This window comes from Colias eurytheme, chromosome 6 (assembly GCF_061535395.1).
Source record: "Colias eurytheme isolate Ceu_HAF_F1 chromosome 6, ilColEury1 Martin Lab GWU primary, whole genome shotgun sequence".
Taxonomy (NCBI): domain Eukaryota; kingdom Metazoa; phylum Arthropoda; class Insecta; order Lepidoptera; family Pieridae; genus Colias; species Colias eurytheme.
Window position 1 is genome coordinate 2,195,053 of NC_142985.1, and position 20,595 is coordinate 2,215,647.

At 36.1% G+C, this 20,595-nt stretch overlaps 3 protein-coding genes across 3 annotated transcripts; 2 read left to right on the forward strand and 1 right to left on the reverse strand.

The window, feature by feature from the left end:
* Positions 1-683: 683 nt before the first annotated feature.
* Positions 684-12,656, forward strand: LOC149907484 (uncharacterized). Its single transcript, XM_090102477.1, has 9 exons — positions 684-924; positions 1,074-1,202; positions 1,489-1,643; positions 2,458-2,620; positions 2,812-3,036; positions 3,601-3,756; positions 4,099-4,216; positions 5,453-5,610; positions 11,285-12,656. Exons 1-9 carry the CDS (start codon positions 805-807, stop codon positions 11,429-11,431), a joined length of 1,371 nt encoding a protein of 456 aa, XP_089958603.1. The 5' UTR covers positions 684-804; the 3' UTR covers positions 11,432-12,656.
* LOC149907485 (uncharacterized) lies at positions 12,521-15,147 on the reverse strand. The gene is made up of 6 exons (XM_090102478.1): positions 14,909-15,147; positions 14,544-14,823; positions 14,345-14,414; positions 14,165-14,267; positions 13,467-13,703; positions 12,521-13,239 (listed from the first exon to the last, which is right to left on the reverse strand). The coding sequence occupies exons 1-6, from the start codon at positions 15,032-15,034 to the stop codon at positions 12,772-12,774; spliced, it is 1,284 nt and encodes a 427-aa protein (XP_089958604.1). The 5' UTR covers positions 15,035-15,147; the 3' UTR covers positions 12,521-12,771.
* Positions 15,148-19,046: 3,899 nt separating this feature from the next.
* LOC149907486 (dehydrogenase/reductase SDR family member 13-like) lies at positions 19,047-20,595 on the forward strand. The gene has a single exon (XM_090103333.1). It carries the CDS (start codon positions 19,137-19,139, stop codon positions 20,112-20,114), a length of 978 nt encoding a protein of 325 aa, XP_089959459.1. The 5' UTR covers positions 19,047-19,136; the 3' UTR covers positions 20,115-20,595.

Genomic DNA, 20,595 nt, shown 5'->3' on the forward strand with positions numbered 1-20,595 from the left:
TGGGGTGTATCCGTGAGTTTGGGAATCGCTGTCTTTTTTAGAAGACTACAAGAAGACTACCGTCATCGTTTACAGATCGAGAGTTTAATGAATATATCTATCACATCTTACTTATATTTCATAATAATTTATTCAATTTATCGTACAGCATTTTGAAACTTTTAAAGTAGCTAACTACACTATTATGTGTTTCATAATATTGAGATGAATATTTCATGGAACACAAAGATGAAAGCAGTTTAATATAAAGTAATAATTATTTATCTGCTAGTTGGTTAATGCATTTTTAGGTATTATAAATTTTCATTTTCTCTACTTACACCAAACTACGATTATTATTCAATCCTTCCATTTTTAAATTATATACCTATTTATTTTATTAACTACTTTTCTTTGCTTTAGAACTGCACTAGTGTCTTTAAGTGTTGATTGTGAATAATTTTAAGATAACGCACCCTATTCACATTTTTAATATTAAATTAGCTTACAAAATTAGGATACTGTTTGTTTTTATCCTTTGAACCTTCTTTGAAGTTTGAACCCACTTTCATTTTTATCATTCCGACTCTAAGTTCCGACCATCCGACCAATCCGACGCAATTCCGACGAGTGACATATTATGACTTTGAAGTTTGAGCCTTTTTTTTGTAAAAAAGTCATCAGTCATCTTGACAGTTCGGGAAAATACGTAAACGAAAGCAAACAACAAAATTAACACAAACAATTGAAATAAATTATATTTAAATATTTTTCCAATAAAATTATGTATAACTTTTGAAACTCTATTTTACATACACTGACAAAATGGCTCATCTCTTGGATTTTAAGAAAATTTGCCGAGCTTGTTTAACAGATTCAGGACCATTAAAAGAATTATTTACAGTGTGTACAGCAGGGATATTTAAATACTGTACTTCTGTTGAGGTAAGAATAGTAAACGTTCTAGAAGAATTACCTTCATTTACCCACTTGGTATCTAACATTTTCCTTGAAACATGTAAATATTTATTAAGTTGAATCCTATATCCATACACTTTTTCAGATAAAAGTTCACAAGATTTGTTTTTTATCAGATTTCAGATGGTGATTCATTGCCGAAACTAATTTGTCAAACATGTTTGGAACTGCTAAATAAGTTATATTATTTTAAACAAGTAGTTGTAAGGTCAAATGTGATATTGAAACAACAATGCAAATTACAGGTAATACAATTGTTATACAGATATACTTAGTTATATATTTTGTTGATATTTTTTTATTTGGGCTGATTTTGTAAACAAACACAAATACTTTAAATAAATACTCTTTTGCACTCTCCTAAAGATCTTGAAAAATCTAATGGACAATCTTCCATTCATGGATATTTTAGATTTTTACGCACAGTGGTTTGGTGATTTTATATACTTAGTAGTTATACTTACAGTAACTTATTGTTTGAAAGTAAATTTAAATACCTACTATGAAAATAACAAACACCTAATATTTTAGGTAAAAGCAGAATCTCATCAGACAGAAGGCAATGATTTGGTTGAAGTAAACATAACAGAAATGAGTGAAGAAATGAAGATTCAGGAGAATGCATGCATGAACGATACTTCACTGAGTGCAGACACTATGCCGTCAGATACTGCTAGTCTTATAAGGTATGATTAATGACTATTATAGAATACCTATTTATTAAATAGTGATATTTCTAAAAAAAGACGTGTGGCACTCAGGGACTGCCGCGGTAAAGCTATTGCATGCTATGCCTTCAAGCCACACCTCCGCGCCCGTCGTAGTGGGGAGCGTGAGGTTTTTCGTTACGGAATTTCTTGATTCGGTCCCCGCGCTCAAGGCCTGCGATAGAAGCTATGCAATAGCTTAAAAAGAGATAATAAATTTATATTTTACTTACATTATAAACACAAAGATACTTGCTACTCCTTAATTATTTACAATGTGAAAGACGCTGCAGGTGCTGTGCATAATTTACTCTCTCACTATTCCATAGCCTGTGGTCACCTTTTAAAGTTGACACAAGCTGCATAGCTACTCTATGCTCACCTGTCAGAGTTGACACAAACTGCATAGCTACTCTATGCTCACCTGTCAGAGTTGACACAATCTGCATACCTACTCTGTGGTCACCTTGGTGGTCACCTGACAGAGTTGACACAATCTGTATAGCTACTCTGTGGTCACTGTATAGTGGTCAGCCCCAGGAAGCTTATATCTAATACACTGGAGATTGCACTATGACCATTAACTTGTAACAAGAAAATATGACCTTGAATGACACCTGTATGTTTTTTTATCCCTTTCACACCTAGGTGTGAAAGGGTTAAAAATCATACAGGCGTCATTCAAGGTCATACCTTCCCGTGACAAGTAAACGTTCATAGTGCAATCTCCAGTGTATTAGATATAAGCTTCTTGGTATAGCTACTCTGTGGTCACTGTATAGTCCGCCCGCAGTCAGATCCTCGCGCGTCGCCGCCGGCGCGGGCCCGGCCGCCCGCCGAAGGACCCGGCGGGGGCGCAGCGCCGCCGCGAGCGCATGAAGTGCGTTAAATGTGCGAAGAGCTTCCACAAGTATGAGAACTTTGAGGCGCATATGCGAGGCCATTTTGGGAAACAGGTTTGTGTTATCTGTATTATTTTTATTTTTTTATACAAAATTTTTATTACATTACATTACATTAAATAGTAACAAAATTATCAATACTTGATACATAGTATGCAGTCAAATATCAAATATGCAAAAAATTTGGCTTTAAAAGAATAATTGATTAATTACTTACCCATTATCCAATCTCCAAACAATTACAGCCGGACATAAAGTGCAAACACTGTGAGAAAACGTTCCTATCCCTGCGTAGTTTAAGCAGTCACATACGAATCCACAACGCGGATCGCAAGTACCAATGCCGTGTGTGCGGAAAAAGCTTCGCCTACCTCAACGTACTGAAGAATCACGAAATGATCCACGAGGGTATCAAGAAACATGAATGTCACATGTGTGACGCGAAGTTCGTGCAAGCGTATAATCTTAAGGTTAGTTTGGGCTTATGACGTCATAAAACTGATAAATAAAAAAAGTTCGTGAAATGAGGGTATTCGTAAAAACCAACAAAAATTCAAATTTTATGGTCTTCACATTTGTTTTTAATGAAGGTATTTGTAGAAAGTATGATACACTCTATCTGTTTCACAATTAATGTTTTTTCTAGATGTAGAAAGTCAAATTTTAGTACATTTTGTATTTTTGTACATTTTTCGAGTGAGGGTGTTATTGCCATTGCTCGAATTTTATTTGGTGATTCTCTACATTCTATACCGCAGATTTGTCAAAGATGTTCCGTTTTTTGACGTGACAACGTCTTATAATTCGATAGAACCGGAGACGAGACGCACGAAAAAACATGACTCATGCGGCGTTACCTCGCTCTGAGGCGTTCCATGTAAGGCTTGAAGTGCAAGCGAGAGCGCGGAACGAGCGACAAAGAAGCACAATCGGACGTTGTCACGTTCAACTATCGTCAGTAAAACGACTTTACAGACAACCAATTTTTCATTTATTTATCTATCTATCTTCCTTATCTGACTTTCTTTACACAGATGCACCTAGAAACTCACAATAACGAGAAGAATTACAGCTGTTCGCAGTGCGGCAAGAAGTTCGCGCAGCCCGGCAACCTCAAGATACATCTCATACGGCACACCGGTATTAAGAACTATGCGTGCTCGTTATGCGATATGAGGTTTTATATTAAGGTATATTTAAATAAATAAATATTTACGCAAATTGATATTAGTGCCATCTAGTGGCAGATTACTTAATTTATCTGGATAAGTAATAACTATTAACACAAGTGTTGAAATTTTCTTGGTAATAGAGAAGGATTTTTTTTTGCTTGTAAAAAAATAGTTATAAATAAAGTGTTCTGCTTTCGGTGGGTTTCTAGAAAATATTTTTTTTTGTTTTGTACCATAATTGTAATAATATCAAAATGAATAGTGCACATATATATATATATATATATATATATATATATATATATATATATATTTTGATACAGTATAAGTTTAATATTTACTATTAAGTATAAATTTCAGGCAGATTTAGTTAAACACATGCGATCTCACTCAGCGGAGAAGCCATTTTCTTGTCAACTGTGCGACAAAACGTTCAAAAGTCGGAGTTTTCAAGCCATCCACATGCGAACACATACAGGTAATATTATAGTTGAGCCAATTTAATAGGCAACATTTGACGTCTATCAATTTTATCTTCATAGGGTGGTAACTTGCTTAAAAACATCGATTAAAGCGAATTAATCGATACGGACTTGAAACAATTGTCAATCGAACTTGAAACACATGTCAATAATTTATGATGATTTTTATTCCCAAGTAACCAATGCATTCGATTCTAGATGTCAGATTTCGATTTTTAGAGTAACGTCTCTGGTATTTATAAAGAAAAAAGGTTTATTGACACAAAATTGTAGCGACGTCAGTTCTTTAAATAAGAAAATGTTTATTATGTTTAGAATGGTTTATCAGTAAAATCAAATCTTAAAATTAGTTGCATCGGTCATTATTATTATAAATATGTAATCGTAATTGATAAAAGTTAAGCAAATGTGCAGTTCTAACAAAACGAAATATCATGTTATTCTATGTCGTCGTTACTAGGTTACGTTGTTGAATTTTGTTGAACTGTCAAAAATGTTGCCTATTAAAATGGCTCTACTATAACTGAATTTGAATTTATTTCACCTAGTTAATACATATATCAACTGAAGCGACTTGAAAAAAAATAGGTACAGAAAATAAGTGCTAAGTGCCTAACATTTATGTTCTCTTCAGTCTTCTAACGTGTAACTCTGCCTCTGCCTAGCGTTGCGTGTTCTCATTATATATTTTTTTTCACTATTAAAAACTATTATTATACAAAATAATTCGAAATATATTGTGTTATACACGAGCGTTGACAATCGGCAGTGACAACTGTGACAACGCCTCGTAAATATGTAGGCATTTTTCGCTATAGTTATTGTCGAATGACCCGCCACGTTTGCCTTTGGCTGCAGAATTAATGGGTGCTGCTGTGCCGTGCCCCGCACCAAATACTGCTTTATTAACTCATTTCGATTGATATTGAAATCAGATCTTTTTTTGACTTTGGTAACAACTGTTGATGCTCCTATATGGAGATATAAAAACGTCATAAAAGGCCCACATCCCTTCCCATTCCCTACCCATCCTCTCCTTCCCTATCCTCATTCCCTCCCACCCTCGCCCCTTCTTCCTAACTCCTTCCAAATCCCTTTGAGGACAGCAACACATAAACTTCCCAATGGAGTGGATGCTTATGGGCGGCGTGTATCGCTTAACACCAGGCGACGCGTCTGCTCGTTTGCTATCCTATAACAAAAAAAAAAAAAAAATACGCAATAATTTGCAGGCGAGCGTCCATACGCGTGCGACTTGTGCCCCAAAAAGTTCATGGCGCGCAAGGACCTGCGCAACCACCGCATGATACACACGGGCGAGAAGCCGCACAAGTGCCCGCTGTGCAGCCAGGCCTTCATACAGAAGTGCGCGCTCAACCGGCACATGAAGGTATACACACTACACACTACACACTGATACACACGGGCGAGAAGCCGCACAAGTGCCCGCTGTGCAGCCAGGCCTTCATACAGAAGTGCGCGCTCAACCGGCACATGAAGGTATACACACTACACACTACACACTGATACACACGGGCGAGAAGCCGCACAAGTGCCCGCTGTGCAGCCAGGCCTTCATACAGAAGTGCGCGCTCAACCGGCACATGAAGGTATACACACTACACACTACACACTGATACACACGGGCGAGAAGCCGCACAAGTGCCCGCTGTGCAGCCAGGCCTTCATACAGAAGTGCGCGCTCAACCGGCACATGAAGGTATACACACTACACACTACACACTGATACACACGGGCGAGAAGCCGCACAAGTGCCCGCTGTGCAGCCAGGCCTTCATACAGAAGTGCGCGCTCAACCGGCACATGAAGGTATACACACTACACACTACACACTGATACACACGGGCGAGAAGCCGCACAAGTGCCCGCTGTGCAGCCAGGCCTTCATACAGAAGTGCGCGCTCAACCGGCACGTGAAGGTATACACACTACACACTACACACTGATACACACGGGCGAGAAGCCGCACAAGTGCCCGCTGTGCAGCCAGGCCTTCATACAGAAGTGCGCGCTCAACCGGCACATGAAGGTATACACACTACAAAACTCAAAAAACTCAAACATTTATTTATTCAATTAGACTACTTTTAGTAGCACTTTCGAATCGTCATTACATAATTAGTAATTTTAACATTTACCACCGATTCGGAAAGCAGTATCTATGGAGAAGAACCGGCAAGAAACTCCATAGTTGCTCTTTTAAAATCATATTGTCAATATTACATAATCTGTAACTTAAATCTAACTACATAATATATCATAATATGCCAAAGAACTGTCCTGTGGTTCTTACGCGACAACCCTCCATGGATTTTCATCTTCCATATATTCCTTAATGCTATAATAGGCTCTCTGAACTAATATATTTTTTACATAAGTTTTAAATTTAGCACTACCAAACTCTTTAATATTATGAGGAATTCTATTGTAAAAGCGTATATCTTGACCCATAAATGAATTTTTAACTTTAGCTAATCGGAAAAATGGCATTTCAATTCTATTTCTGTTCCTTGTGCCATAACAGTGTCTATCTCCTACTCTTGTGTGTACGTCGGCATTTTTGTGTACATGCAAAATATTATTAAATATATACTGTGATGGTACAGTAAGGATACCAGTATTCTTAAAGAGATCTCTTAGTGAGTCCCGAGCACGTAAATTATATATAGAGCGAATGGCTCTTTTCTGTAAGATAAATATAGTTTCTATATCTGCTGCCCTGCCCCATAGTAGAATTCCATAGGACATAATACTATGAAAGTAGCTGAAATAAACCAATCTAGCTGTATCTTCATCGGTGAGATGCCTTACCTTTCGGACCGCATATGCTGCTGAACTGAGCTTACCTGCAGCGGTGTTGACATGGGCTCCCCACTGTAGTTTCTCGTCCAATGTTAACCCAAGAAATACAGTCGATTCTGTAGGGTGTAATACCTCCCCGTTCAAGGTAATATTTCTGCTCAACTTTTTAACGTTAGGTAGTAAAAATTCAACACAAGTTGTTTTTTTGGCATTTAATAATAAATTATTAGCAGTAAACCAGTCGGATATGTGTAAAAGAGTACTGTTCACTTCGTCAACATTTGGGTCATGCCTATCCACATTGAATATTAATGAGGTATCATCTGCAAACAGAACTATTTCACACCTATCCTGTAAATAATAAGGTAGATCATTGATATATACCAAGAACAAGAAGGGTCCTAAAATAGATCCCTGTGGAACACCAATGTTAATTGACGCACCGCTAGAACGTTCTCCATTAACAACTACAGTTTGTATCCTATCATGCAGGTATGAGGCTATGAGGTTCTGAGCTTGTCCTTTAATCCCATAGTGATTAAGTTTACGCAATAATGTACAATGTTCAACGCAGTCAAATGCCTTGGAGAGGTCACAAAATATCCCCAAAGCATTTTTTGAGTTTTCCCATGCCTTATATATATGTGTTAGTAGTGCAACTCCAGCATCTGTGGTTGAGCGCCCCTTTGTGAAACCAAACTGTTTGGTGTGCAGCAAATTATTAGAAGCAAAGTGACTAGTCAATTGGTTTAATATTAACTTTTCGAATACCTTACTTAATGTTGGTAAAATCGAGATAGGTCTATAGTTGTTACAGTCTTCTTGATCGCCTTTCTTAAAAACACACTACACACTGATACACACGGGCGAGAAGCCGCACAAGTGCCCGCTGTGCAGCCAGGCCTTCATACAGAAGTGCGCGCTCAACCGGCACATGAAGGTATACACACTACACACTACACACTGATACACACGGGCGAGAAGCCGCACAAGTGCCCGCTGTGCAGCCAGGCCTTCATACAGAAGTGCGCGCTCAACCGGCACATGAAGGTATACACACTACACACTACACACTGATACACACGGGCGAGAAGCCGCACAAGTGCCCGCTGTGCAGCCAGGCCTTCATACAGAAGTGCGCGCTCAACCGGCACATGAAGGTATACACACTACACACTACACACTGATACACACGGGCGAGAAGCCGCACAAGTGCCCGCTGTGCAGCCAGGCCTTCATACAGAAGTGCGCGCTCAACCGGCACATGAAGGTATACACACTACACACTACACACTGATACACACGGGCGAGAAGCCGCACAAGTGCCCGCTGTGCAGCCAGGCCTTCATACAGAAGTGCGCGCTCAACCGGCACATGAAGGTATACACACTACACACTACACACTGATACACACGGGCGAGAAGCCGCACAAGTGCCCGCTGTGCAGCCAGGCCTTCATACAGAAGTGCGCGCTCAACCGGCACATGAAGGTATACACACTACAAAACTCAAAACTCAAAAAACTCAAACATTTATTTATTCAATTAGACTACTTTTAGTAGCACTTTCGAATCGTCATTACATAATTAGTAATTTTAACATTTACCACCGATTCGGAAAGCAGTATCTATGGAGAAGAACCGGCAAGAAACTCCATAGTTGCTCTTTTAAAATCATATTGTCAATATTACATAATCTGTAACTTAAATCTAACTACATAATATATCATAATATGCCAAAGAACTGTCCTGTGGTTCTTACGCGACAACCCTCCATGGATTTTCATCTTCCATATATTCCTTAATGCTATAATAGGCTCTCTGAACTAATATATTTTTTACATAAGTTTTAAATTTAGCACTACCAAACTCTTTAATATTATGAGGAATTCTATTGTAAAAGCGTATATCTTGACCCATAAATGAATTTTTAACTTTAGCTAATCGGAAAAATGGCATTTCAATTCTATTTCTGTTCCTTGTGCCATAACAGTGTCTATCTCCTACTCTTGTGTGTACGTCGGCATTTTTGTGTACATGCAAAATATTATTAAATATATACTGTGATGGTACAGTAAGGATACCAGTATTCTTAAAGAGATCTCTTAGTGAGTCCCGAGCACGTAAATTATATATAGAGCGAATGGCTCTTTTCTGTAAGATAAATATAGTTTCTATATCTGCTGCCCTGCCCCATAGTAGAATTCCATAGGACATAATACTATGAAAGTAGCTGAAATAAACCAATCTAGCTGTATCTTCATCGGTGAGATGCCTTACCTTTCGGACCGCATATGCTGCTGAACTGAGCTTACCTGCAGCGGTGTTGACATGGGCTCCCCACTGTAGTTTCTCGTCCAATGTTAACCCAAGAAATACAGTCGATTCTGTAGGGTGTAATACCTCCCCGTTCAAGGTAATATTTCTGCTCAACTTTTTAACGTTAGGTAGTAAAAATTCAACACAAGTTGTTTTTTTGGCATTTAATAATAAATTATTAGCAGTAAACCAGTCGGATATGTGTAAAAGAGTACTGTTCACTTCGTCAACATTTGGGTCATGCCTATCCACATTGAATATTAATGAGGTATCATCTGCAAACAGAACTATTTCACACCTATCCTGTAAATAATAAGGTAGATCATTGATATATACCAAGAACAAGAAGGGTCCTAAAATAGATCCCTGTGGAACACCAATGTTAATTGACGCACCGCTAGAACGTTCTCCATTAACAACTACAGTTTGTATCCTATCATGCAGGTATGAGGCTATGAGGTTCTGAGCTTGTCCTTTAATCCCATAGTGATTAAGTTTACGCAATAATGTACAATGTTCAACGCAGTCAAATGCCTTGGAGAGGTCACAAAATATCCCCAAAGCATTTTTTGAGTTTTCCCATGCCTTATATATATGTGTTAGTAGTGCAACTCCAGCATCTGTGGTTGAGCGCCCCTTTGTGAAACCAAACTGTTTGGTGTGCAGCAAATTATTAGAAGCAAAGTGACTAGTCAATTGGTTTAATATTAACTTTTCGAATACCTTACTTAATGTTGGTAAAATCGAGATAGGTCTATAGTTGTTACAGTCTTCTTGATCGCCTTTCTTAAAAACACACTACACACTGATACACACGGGCGAGAAGCCGCACAAGTGCCCGCTGTGCAGCCAGGCCTTCATACAGAAGTGCGCGCTCAACCGGCACATGAAGGTATACACACTACACACTACACACTGATACACACGGGCGAGAAGCCGCACAAGTGCCCGCTGTGCAGCCAGGCCTTCATACAGAAGTGCGCGCTCAACCGGCACATGAAGGTATACACACTACACACTACACACTGATACACACGGGCGAGAAGCCGCACAAGTGCCCGCTGTGCAGCCAGGCCTTCATACAGAAGTGCGCGCTCAACCGGCACATGAAGGTATACACACTACACACTACACACTGATACACACGGGCGAGAAGCCGCACAAGTGCCCGCTGTGCAGCCAGGCCTTCATACAGAAGTGCGCGCTCAACCGGCACATGAAGGTATACACACTACACACTACACACTGATACACACGGGCGAGAAGCCGCACAAGTGCCCGCTGTGCAGCCAGGCCTTCATACAGAAGTGCGCGCTCAACCGGCACATGAAAGTATACACACTACACACTGCACACTGCACACTGATGTGTAATTCTTTTTGAAGTGAAAACTTCTTTAGCGGCGTTGAGCACTTTTTCTGTAATGGGTATAAAATTTTAAATTCGCGTCAGGACACGTGACCTGATCGAAAAAGCGTAAGACGGATACCATTCGAAAATATCAAACATGCTGAACGTTAATAATCAAGTTTTCACTTCTGCCGGCACTCCCGGAGTGCAACCTGTCTTTTTTTTTGTGAAACTTATTAAGGCGCATTGAAATTAAAATTTCCAGGTCGCGTCATGACAATACCGCCACGCCATAGAGTGACGATTTTGGTATCTTTGAATCTTGCCAAAGAAGTTTTACTTCTGACACGTGTGCTCGGCGCACTCGCTCTTTTTTAAAGTGAAATTTTTTACAGCCGCGCTACAGCACTTTTGACAGTACAAAATTCTAAAGGTTTGCGCAACATGCAAATATTCCTACGCTTGCTAAATTACTTTGAAATAACAAAATACCGCTCAAACACACATTTATTTCTTCTATTATTTAATTTGTGTACTATAGTTTAATTCAATAAACGTTTTCTTTTAAAAAAGGGCCACGGGAGGGACGAGACACACGGGCTAATGGTGAGGGGCCCCGTGAGAGATGAAACACACGGGTTGCTTGTTAGGGGCCCGGGGCCCCAAATGGATACAACGCCATTAGCGTATACGCACCACCAGTGGCATCCGGATGTGTGATAGTGGGAATGAGTAGGGCACTAACAGTGATACATTTGGACTGTTAATTACGGGCCCCGGGCCCCAGATAGTGTACACTTACACGTGGCTTCAGGTTTTATGACAGTAAAAATGACGTCGGTGATAGTTTGAGTAGTTTTCAAACAGTGCCTAGTTTATACAACCACATTTTCGACATTCTTTAAAAAAATATCTGCCAAATAACGTGTTTCCCACAGAATTATGGCATTCAGTCCTAAAGATGTGAAATTTGTACAAAAGATAAGAAGTAATTTCACAATATAACATAGGTTATTTTTCGTATATACAGGGTGTCCCACTATTGGTATACTAAGCGCGAAGGAAAGTTTTGCATACACTGATCATGTAAAAAGTACTTAAACAACAAAATTACGTCATAAATTGTTTGCTAAATTTTTCCTGAAAATTCATGTTTTCTTCTCTAGCTTATCGCAGCCGGCATAAACCGTTTCTCTAATGTGAGCATTTTGTCTATGAAAACATAATCTTAAACGATAGCTCACGTGCGGGTGGCAAAGTTGGGCGGGTTGCTTGTTATGGGTGTACAACATAAGAGTTTTAAAAATTCATCTATTTGAAAAAAAAATGCGTCTGGAATTTTAAAAGTATTTTTTACGTAGGTACTCAGCGTATGCAAAACTATAACCTCCTTTGAGCTAAGTATACCAACAGTGGGACACCCTGTATATAGGTGAAATCTGACCAATTGTATTATTCATAAACATACTTTCATACTCTATTTAAGCAATTGGTGCTGTATGCTTAAATTCAAACGAAATTTTATTTTTTAAGAGAAATAAAACCCATTCACTTACTTTTCACAAATTTTATTTCATATATAAGAAATTGTTCAGTTCAGTATTTGTGATGTTTCATCTTAAACTCATTTTTATTATACTTATATTGTGATATAAAAGTGTATTATTCCATTAATTAATAATGTAAATATTGTAAATATGAATATGTTATAGGAATCTGTTTGGAAGTACATAAAAATGTGGATTTGTAAATAATAAATATACTTACCTAAATTTTATTTAGATTTAAAATTGTTAATTATATTTTCCTGTAAATAAAAACAATATCTATTTTCGATGTTTAACAGCAGATAAGTACAGAAATCCAATATTTTCGGATACGCTAAATAAATTTGACGTGTTAAGTATTAAATGTCCAATAATGATAATAAATTATTATTATAACAGGCTTTGTTTTATTTCTACATCTTCATATAAAAATTATTTATGTATAAATACATATCTTATATCTTATTATTATTTATCCATATCATAACCTCAGTTCTATCTCAGTTCTTTATATCAACATACCAAAGGAGGTTTATTATGTATTTTCATATGTCGAATCATAGTGCCTCTCTGCGTAAAGCTCTGTTCACACACACCACATTTATGCTTTTTTTCCCCAGTATGTATCTTATGGTGATCGCTCAAATGCCTCTTAGTCATGAAATTCTTGGGACAATACAGACAACTAAATGGCCGTTCACCAGAATGTACTCGCTGATGTTCAACACAATATGTACGAGTCGAAAACGACTTGTTACAATAATCACACTTGTATAGCTTCTTGCCTTCATGTGTGAGAAGATGTTTTACTAAATTATCTTTGTATTTGTATGTGATATTACATAATTGGCAAGTGTATTGACGTCCCGTGTGAGCTCGATGAATGTGGTTCTGTAGGTTTATCTTTGAAAAGAACTTTTTATCGCAAATGTCACAGCCGTAGTTACGTTCCTTGTTTTCGTTGTGCGTCTCGAGATGGACCTGAAAAGTACAAGTCATTGCTATTAATTTTAGTTTTTGATAAACAATAATTGAATTGTATAAATATTGTATGTTTGAAAAATAGCTAACTTTATTTTACAAGAGATATTTTTTCACCAATAATGAAGCAAGTAATGAAATAATGCATGCAAATAAACTTGGTACTCCCTTATAAAAGGTGTTAGGTAACGAATAGTCTATACTTCTATATGTACCAACAGGCATACCTTTAAATATGATTTCGACAAACTCATTTTCCCGCATATATCACAGATATACATCTTCCTCTCACCATGCTTTACTTCATGTTGTTTTAATGAGTTCTTACTCTTGAACACTTTGCCGCAAAACCTGCATTTTGTTTCATTGAAACTCCATTGGGAATGGGCATTTTTCTGGTGCATTTTTAATCCTTTTTTTGTTTGAAATGTCTTGTTGCAAGATACGCAAGATACACTTGTATCCTGAAATAATGAAATGTCATTAAGTGCGAATTAGTGGAACCACCACATAGTGAATTGTGTTGAGGATCTCAAAGTATACTATTTTCTAAACTAGCTGTGCCCTGCAGCTTTATCCGCAGTGCTCCACTCCTGTTGGTCTTAGCGTGATGATATTTATATCCTTTAGCCTTTTTTGATGAATGGGCTATCTAACACCGAAAGAATTTTTCAAATCGGACCAGTAGTTCCTGAGATAAGTGCTCACAAACAAACAAACTCTTCAGCTTTATAATATTAGTATCTTAGATTATTTTAACAACATTGTTACTGGTTATGTTTTCTCTTGATTATTCTCCGTGTCTTTGAGCATAGCAAATATAATCAGCTTACATAGTATAAAGACATGTAAACCATCATAAAAAAAGTTATTTATATATATACATATAGTAAAAATATTAATTAGAAAATTAATAATAACTCACACTTTTGTGTGTCCGTTTATGATTTTCATATGTCTTGTGTCTAATGAATCTTTTATCACATAATTCACAATGAAATGTTAAGTTTTTCTCAGGAATCTGTAAACTAATATAAGAATATAATATATACCTATACCATTATTGCATATAGTAGGTATAAAATAAAAAATGATGTAATTTTACCAATCATTATTTTGCTGTTCGCAGATACTTTCATTTAATTCTTCATCATTGTCACTTACAAAATTATTATCTGAAATTAGAACTTTTATGATAAATTTAATTCCTTTTAACTTTTCAACTGACGACGCGGTTGGCGCAGTGGTAAAGTAACTGCTATAATATTTATTATTTATTTCAATATGATCAAGAAATATCTTACCCTGACTGTTCATATAACATTCATATTTGACTGTATCATTGTTGAGATTCTCATCAAAATGATTTTCTTTTTTAAAAATTAATTGCTCTTCGAGATTTGCCTGCTTTCTTACAATCTCTTTCTTTGGTATTTCAGTATAATCAGCTTCTGCCTTTACATTTTTCAAATTGAGCAAAGAGTTTTGAGAATCAATGCACTTTTGTTTAAATTCCGCAAATTTAGATAATAATTCGTAACAATTTGTACACAGGACTTTTGTAATTGAATCATTTTCGGCAATCTAAAAAATAATATTGCAGTAATTAAACAATTATTTAAGTCGTGTAGTAATTTAAATAATTGAAATAAATCAATGAAATATGTACCTGTATTGATGTACAAAACCAAAACATATACGCTGATACATTCTCGAAAAGGACGTACAACCAGTCAGGTCCAACAGATTCTAGACATGCTCGACAAACTTTCTCACTTTCAGACATTATAGACATCGCTGTGATAACGGGTACAAAAACAATACATACTATAAAATAAGCATGTTATTAATTCTATATCCTGCTTTTCCGACTTTCCAGTCGAAGAAACTTTGGAAGGATCGTAAATGTAAATAATAAATATTTACATCTCGAAATAGGACTTGACGTTTGACTTTGACATTTTATTATGTTCATGTTGGTACTCCGAGGTTGGTACAGAATTTAAACATGGTTTAGACCTGTGGCGGTGCCTGTGGTTTAGACTTGGTTTAGACTTACTTAATGATCTAAGGTTTAGACCACAGTTTATTTAAATGTGGCGTAAATCGAAGTTTAAATCTAGGTTTGTTTTTTTTATCCACGAAGGAACGGTATAATACGCGATTGGTGTGAGAGAATATACATTACCCTTGGGTATTAATCGGTTCGGGTTTGACCGGTGCATGTTCTTAAAAGGTTTTTTTGGTATAGTTCGTAAATTTAATTAAACCATTAAATTAAATTAAGTGGGCTTTCAAGTTTCACAAATCACACTTATGTTTATCCAACACCGACTGGGTAATGTAAGTTTATGCGTCCAGCGTTAATTTTAATTAATTTATTTATTGTAATCAGTTCTGTGTCAGGATAAACGTAATATCAAAGGAATTAAAATTATTTTAGGATTGAGCTTTACCCGTAACCATTAGCTAGGTACTATTAATTAGTATTATACATGGTGTAATCGTTAAGTGTGCACAGGCGATTACTCCGTAACTATTGCAGATATCAAAAAAACTTTAAACTGATATTGAAAGCCCTTTACCTAATGAATAAAATGACAATAATAACATTTAAAAAATAAAACGGGAAATATCCAAAAAAGTTACATTAAACACTCCCATACATTGAATTTCCATACATTTTGTGGTCAAAGCAAATGTTTGAAGTGACGTCCTCGTTTTGGAATACCTACCATTGTATTCCACATCGAGCTCTGTTTACAGTTTCTAAATGAAAATTTATTAAAATTGCGAAGTAATTTAAGCACAAATTCAAAAAAAGAACCAAAATTCTTCATATTACATGTTTAGGATAGTCATATTTCATACTAAATGTATGGGAGTGTTTGGTGTAAAATTTTTGGATATTTCCCGTTTTATTTTTCAAAAGTTATTGTTGTCATTTTACTCATTAGGTAAAGGGCTTTTGATATCAGTATAAAGTTTTTTGATATCTGCAATAGTTACGGAATAATCGCCTGTGCACACTTTAAACGATTACACCCTGTATATCGTAACATGTACCATATACTTACACGTATACATATATACACGTTAAAATAAACAAAAACTACAACCTAGTTACAAACTTTATTTACAATGCCATAAGTGTCAGTTTAAATATCACACTCAGTAAATATTTATTTCATTCAATTTTAAACATCGACACGGGAAGTATAAATCAGGTTTGAAGCATTGAGTTACATAATTATGTACTACGTACTAGGGAGGACATCGCTACTATAAGTTTGGCGCGGACTGTAACTAGATAATCATTTTTAAAACTTAGTTCAAGCAAAGTTTGTTCGTGGTGTCCTCTCTTTACGTAGTAATAATACCTCAATGGTTTGAAGGTTGTTTGATGGTTATTTGTAAATAAGGGCCCCGAAGATGACGTAACAACTATTGGTAATAACATTGAATTAATATCGCTGTGTTTGTAGGTGTGTAAGACTTCCTTGTAGCCTTGACAAAGGGACTCTATATGTGTATTATGATGTTATATATGACTCTACTCTACGTTACTCCACTCTAATATTTTAGGTCCGTAGGCCGTTCAGTTAATTAATACTAGTCCGGGATACATCGCCCATTTTTGCAAGTGATTACTATCAAGCTAATTTTTCGTGAGTAGCTTTATTTTGATGAGATGCTCAATAATTTCATGTACGAAACTCTCGATTGTGGTAGCTTACAGAGGTAACAAGGATAAAAATTTTTGATTTGACGGTTCTCAAATATTTATTACGCAATTTGTAGGACAATATGTCTGTTGGATTATATAAGTATTAAATAAGTGAAAATGAAAAAATCAGCTGGTTAGTAATCATTTATGATGACTTCGTTACCGATACACATTGGAAAGGGGGACTCTTTGATCAAACCCTAGATTTTGTAGGACAAATATTTTTTCGAATAATTTAGAATTTAGATAATTATCTTGAGATTGAACAAAAAAAACATTCAGTTAATAATTAATATTTGAGAACCATCAAATCAAAATATTTTATCCTTGTTTCCTCTGGTAGCTACCACAATCGAGAGTTTTGTACATAAAATTATTGGGCATCTCATCAAAATAAAGCTACTCACGAAAAATTAGCTTGATAGTAATCACTTGCAAAAATGGGCGATGTAGGTATCCCGGACTAACAGATTAGTAAAATAAGTACATCACATTATATGGTACGATCTACGAGTTGTTTAATCTTGTTTTTCAACAGCGCCTATTACCACAATTATGTATATATTATGAAAACTTACCTATATATTTTTTAACGTATGGAGAAGGAAAAATTTTACGTGCTTTATACACAGGCTTTATACATCAACGACAATGTCAAACAAACTCAAGTTACATATTACATGAGATTAATTACTCTTTATTTCGAGAATGTAAGAATTTGGTATTGAAGATTGGTTAAAAATTTTGTAACAAAATTTTCAAGTTTATACTATAGATAATCCCTGGATTTTTATATCTTATACATCTAAATAGGCTGGAATTGTGGGGCACACGCACGGGAGGTCCGGGCAATTTTTTTTATCGGTGGCTCTTTTGACGAAGTGTTCACCGGGGCCATAAGGTTCAAAGAAATCTTCTAGAACTCCATTTACTAAAAGTAATACTCCATTAAAAAAAAAAATAAGGAAATATTGTTAATTTTATAAGTAAATACCTACGTAGACGTTGCTTCAGCAATTACTTTACATACTTGCATTGCGCTGGGCATTGAACAAGCGATGTGATCACGTTGTAATACGGGATAATTGACACTCATAATGGTTCAAATTATTTATTATTAACACGGATTAAACATAGCTAAGGTTAAGGCTAAGGTAAAGAATAAGACAATTAATGTGACACCTTCTAGAATATTTCAAAACAAACAATAAGTACATAATTATTACTGTTAGCCAGAAGGGCTTCTACATATAAGGTTAACATCTAAGGTTCACCCAGGTAGCGACATGCTCATGGGCGCCCCCCTTGACGGGGATCTCGAACCTCGGCTTGGGATGTCGCTTGAGTGGAGGCCGGAAGGGCCCTAGTCGGATCGGTGTATCTGTATAAGTATGAATGTGTTTGTATGTATTTTTTATACAATTCGCACAATATTACAAGGTATGGAGAGTCTTTCTAAATCTAAGGTACCTACCTATCATAATTTATATCATTTTCTACTAATGTTATAAACGTGTAAGTTTACGACTACAATACAAAGGAAGCCGCAGGATCAAGCTAGTGCAAGGCACGCATAGAAAATTAGTTAAGTAATTGAGATTAGGTACATTATTTATTTTGGGCACAGAAGTACATACATGTGTAAAATTGATTTAAATATAATATTTTATAAGTCTGTCCTTAAATTTCAATACACTGATCGTGTTGAATTCATTTTTAATTTCGCAGTTGATTTTGATTTGATTGTTTAATTTAAATCCGTTATTGTACTTTTAATGATTGTGAGATTTGACTCGACCCTACCCGGTGATTAATATCTAAATAAATATAATATATATTTTATTATTCGACTTTTCGGTTAATAACCTAAGGGCATAACTTCCTATAAATTAAAAATACAGGCCCTGATATTATATAACACAACGACAACGGGTTTTTGCTTAGAATATCATTAATTATTATTATAGGCAGCTTGTTCGCGTATCTTTGACAAGGTTTTATTAATCCCGTAAAAAATATAAATGTAATTTATGGAGGTATTGAACTTATACATTTTTTATATTGTTACTTTATGACCGCTCATAATTAAAATAAAATATAAATCGAAGTATCATTTATTGAACCTTAGCCCTCGGAACTGGTCGTATAATTGTGCGACGCTGACAATACAATGTTCGAGTTAATTTTAATAAGCGTGCTCTTGGCTTTAATATCTTTGAGTGTTTATCAAAAAATTAACAACGCTTTGTGTAAATCGAAAAAGAGACTCGATGGCAAAACTGCGCTTGTCACTGGAGGTACGTCCGGACTCGGTTTGATAATAGCACAGGACTTCGCAACACGAGGTGCAAGGGTCATCGTTGCTTGCCCTTTTGAAGAAGAAGGAATAAATGGCAGGAAAGAAATCATCGAGAAGTCGGGAAATCAAAACGTCGTATACAAATACGTGGACTTTTCATCTCTGAACACAGTAAGGGAATTCGCTAAGGATATCCTGAATACGGAGACTAGATTGGATATTTTGGTGAACAACGCCGGCGTCGGGATCCCAGGTGATTTTATGACAAAAGACGGTATGAATTTTATACTGCAGGTAAATTACTATGCACATTTCCTGTTGACACTTTTACTTCTACCATTACTTAGGCGAACTGGCACAGCAAATGACCCCGCAAGGATAATAAATATGTCCTCGATTACCCATAGAATTGCAAGTTCAAATGTCGACAATTATAATAAAGCTGGTTACTGGATGAAGCTAAGAATTTATGCAAACAGTAAGCTGTGTTTAATTCTTTTTGCACGTGAGTTAGCACGACGTTTAGCTGGTAAACATGTAGTGGTTAATTGTGCTGACCCAGGTTTCGCTGCGACTAGGATTTACAGAAGCGGGCACGAATTACTTGGTCTTATAGCAATTGGTTTGATTCTTCTTTTCGCTAAGACTCCATTTGAGGGTGCTCAAACTGCTATATATTTGGGAGTGGATGACGCCGGTACAGTAAATGGTGAATATTTTGCTAACTGCAACCAAATTAAGGCTAATAGTATGGCGTATAACGAAAAAAGTGTTAAGAAATTATGGGATCAATCGATGAAGCTCGTACAACTAAATGATAACGATTTAGATGACCTAATCGGAGCTTAATTGACTTCTGTATGTATTACCCATAATAAATTTAATGTACCTGTCAGTTATATATCATTTTATAAAATATATTTAAGTTATTAATTCTGTATATTTGAACTTTTTAACGGTTTTGTAATCAGAACGTGAGCGTGCGTGTACCTTTATAAAGACAAGGTCTCGCCTATCTGTGTCAAGATGGTGTAGGTCACTTTTATGTAATTAATCATGAAAATAATTTAACTGTTATAGTTAAACCTTAAAAACAACCTCTTTGCGGAATCTTTATTATTGAACACTCTTAAATAATAGCGTCACTTGTATGTGTATATGTACAAATTACTTACGGTTTACAATGGTCAACTCAGAGGTCATGATTTGTTTATTACCTACTACAACTAAGTATTTGTAAGTACATATAAGGATAAGGATGGTAAGGATATAATAATATGTAGGTACCTAAACGAAAAAAAAAATGTGTGCGTGTACTAGACACTAGTGT

Excerpts from the sequence above, each read along its gene's own strand:
- LOC149907484 (XM_090102477.1), top strand. The coding sequence starts at position 805 with ATGGCTCATCTCTTGGATTTTAAGAAAATTTGCCGAGCTTGTTTAACA. Across the intron at positions 1,644-2,457 it reads GATACTGCTAGTCTTATAAG|TCAGATCCTCGCGCGTCGCC; the intron begins GTATGATTAATG and ends GTCCGCCCGCAG. Across the intron at positions 3,037-3,600 it reads TGCAAGCGTATAATCTTAAG|ATGCACCTAGAAACTCACAA; the intron begins GTTAGTTTGGGC and ends TTCTTTACACAG.
- LOC149907485 (XM_090102478.1), bottom strand. The coding sequence starts at position 15,034 with ATGTCTATAATGTCTGAAAGTGAGAAAGTTTGTCGAGCATGTCTAGAA. Across the intron at positions 14,415-14,543 it reads ATGTTATATGAACAGTCAGG|ATAATAATTTTGTAAGTGAC; the intron begins GTAAGATATTTC and ends TTCTAATTTCAG. Across the intron at positions 14,268-14,344 it reads GAACAGCAAAATAATGATTG|TTTACAGATTCCTGAGAAAA; the intron begins GTAAAATTACAT and ends TTCTTATATTAG.
- LOC149907486 (XM_090103333.1), top strand. The coding sequence starts at position 19,137 with ATGTTCGAGTTAATTTTAATAAGCGTGCTCTTGGCTTTAATATCTTTG.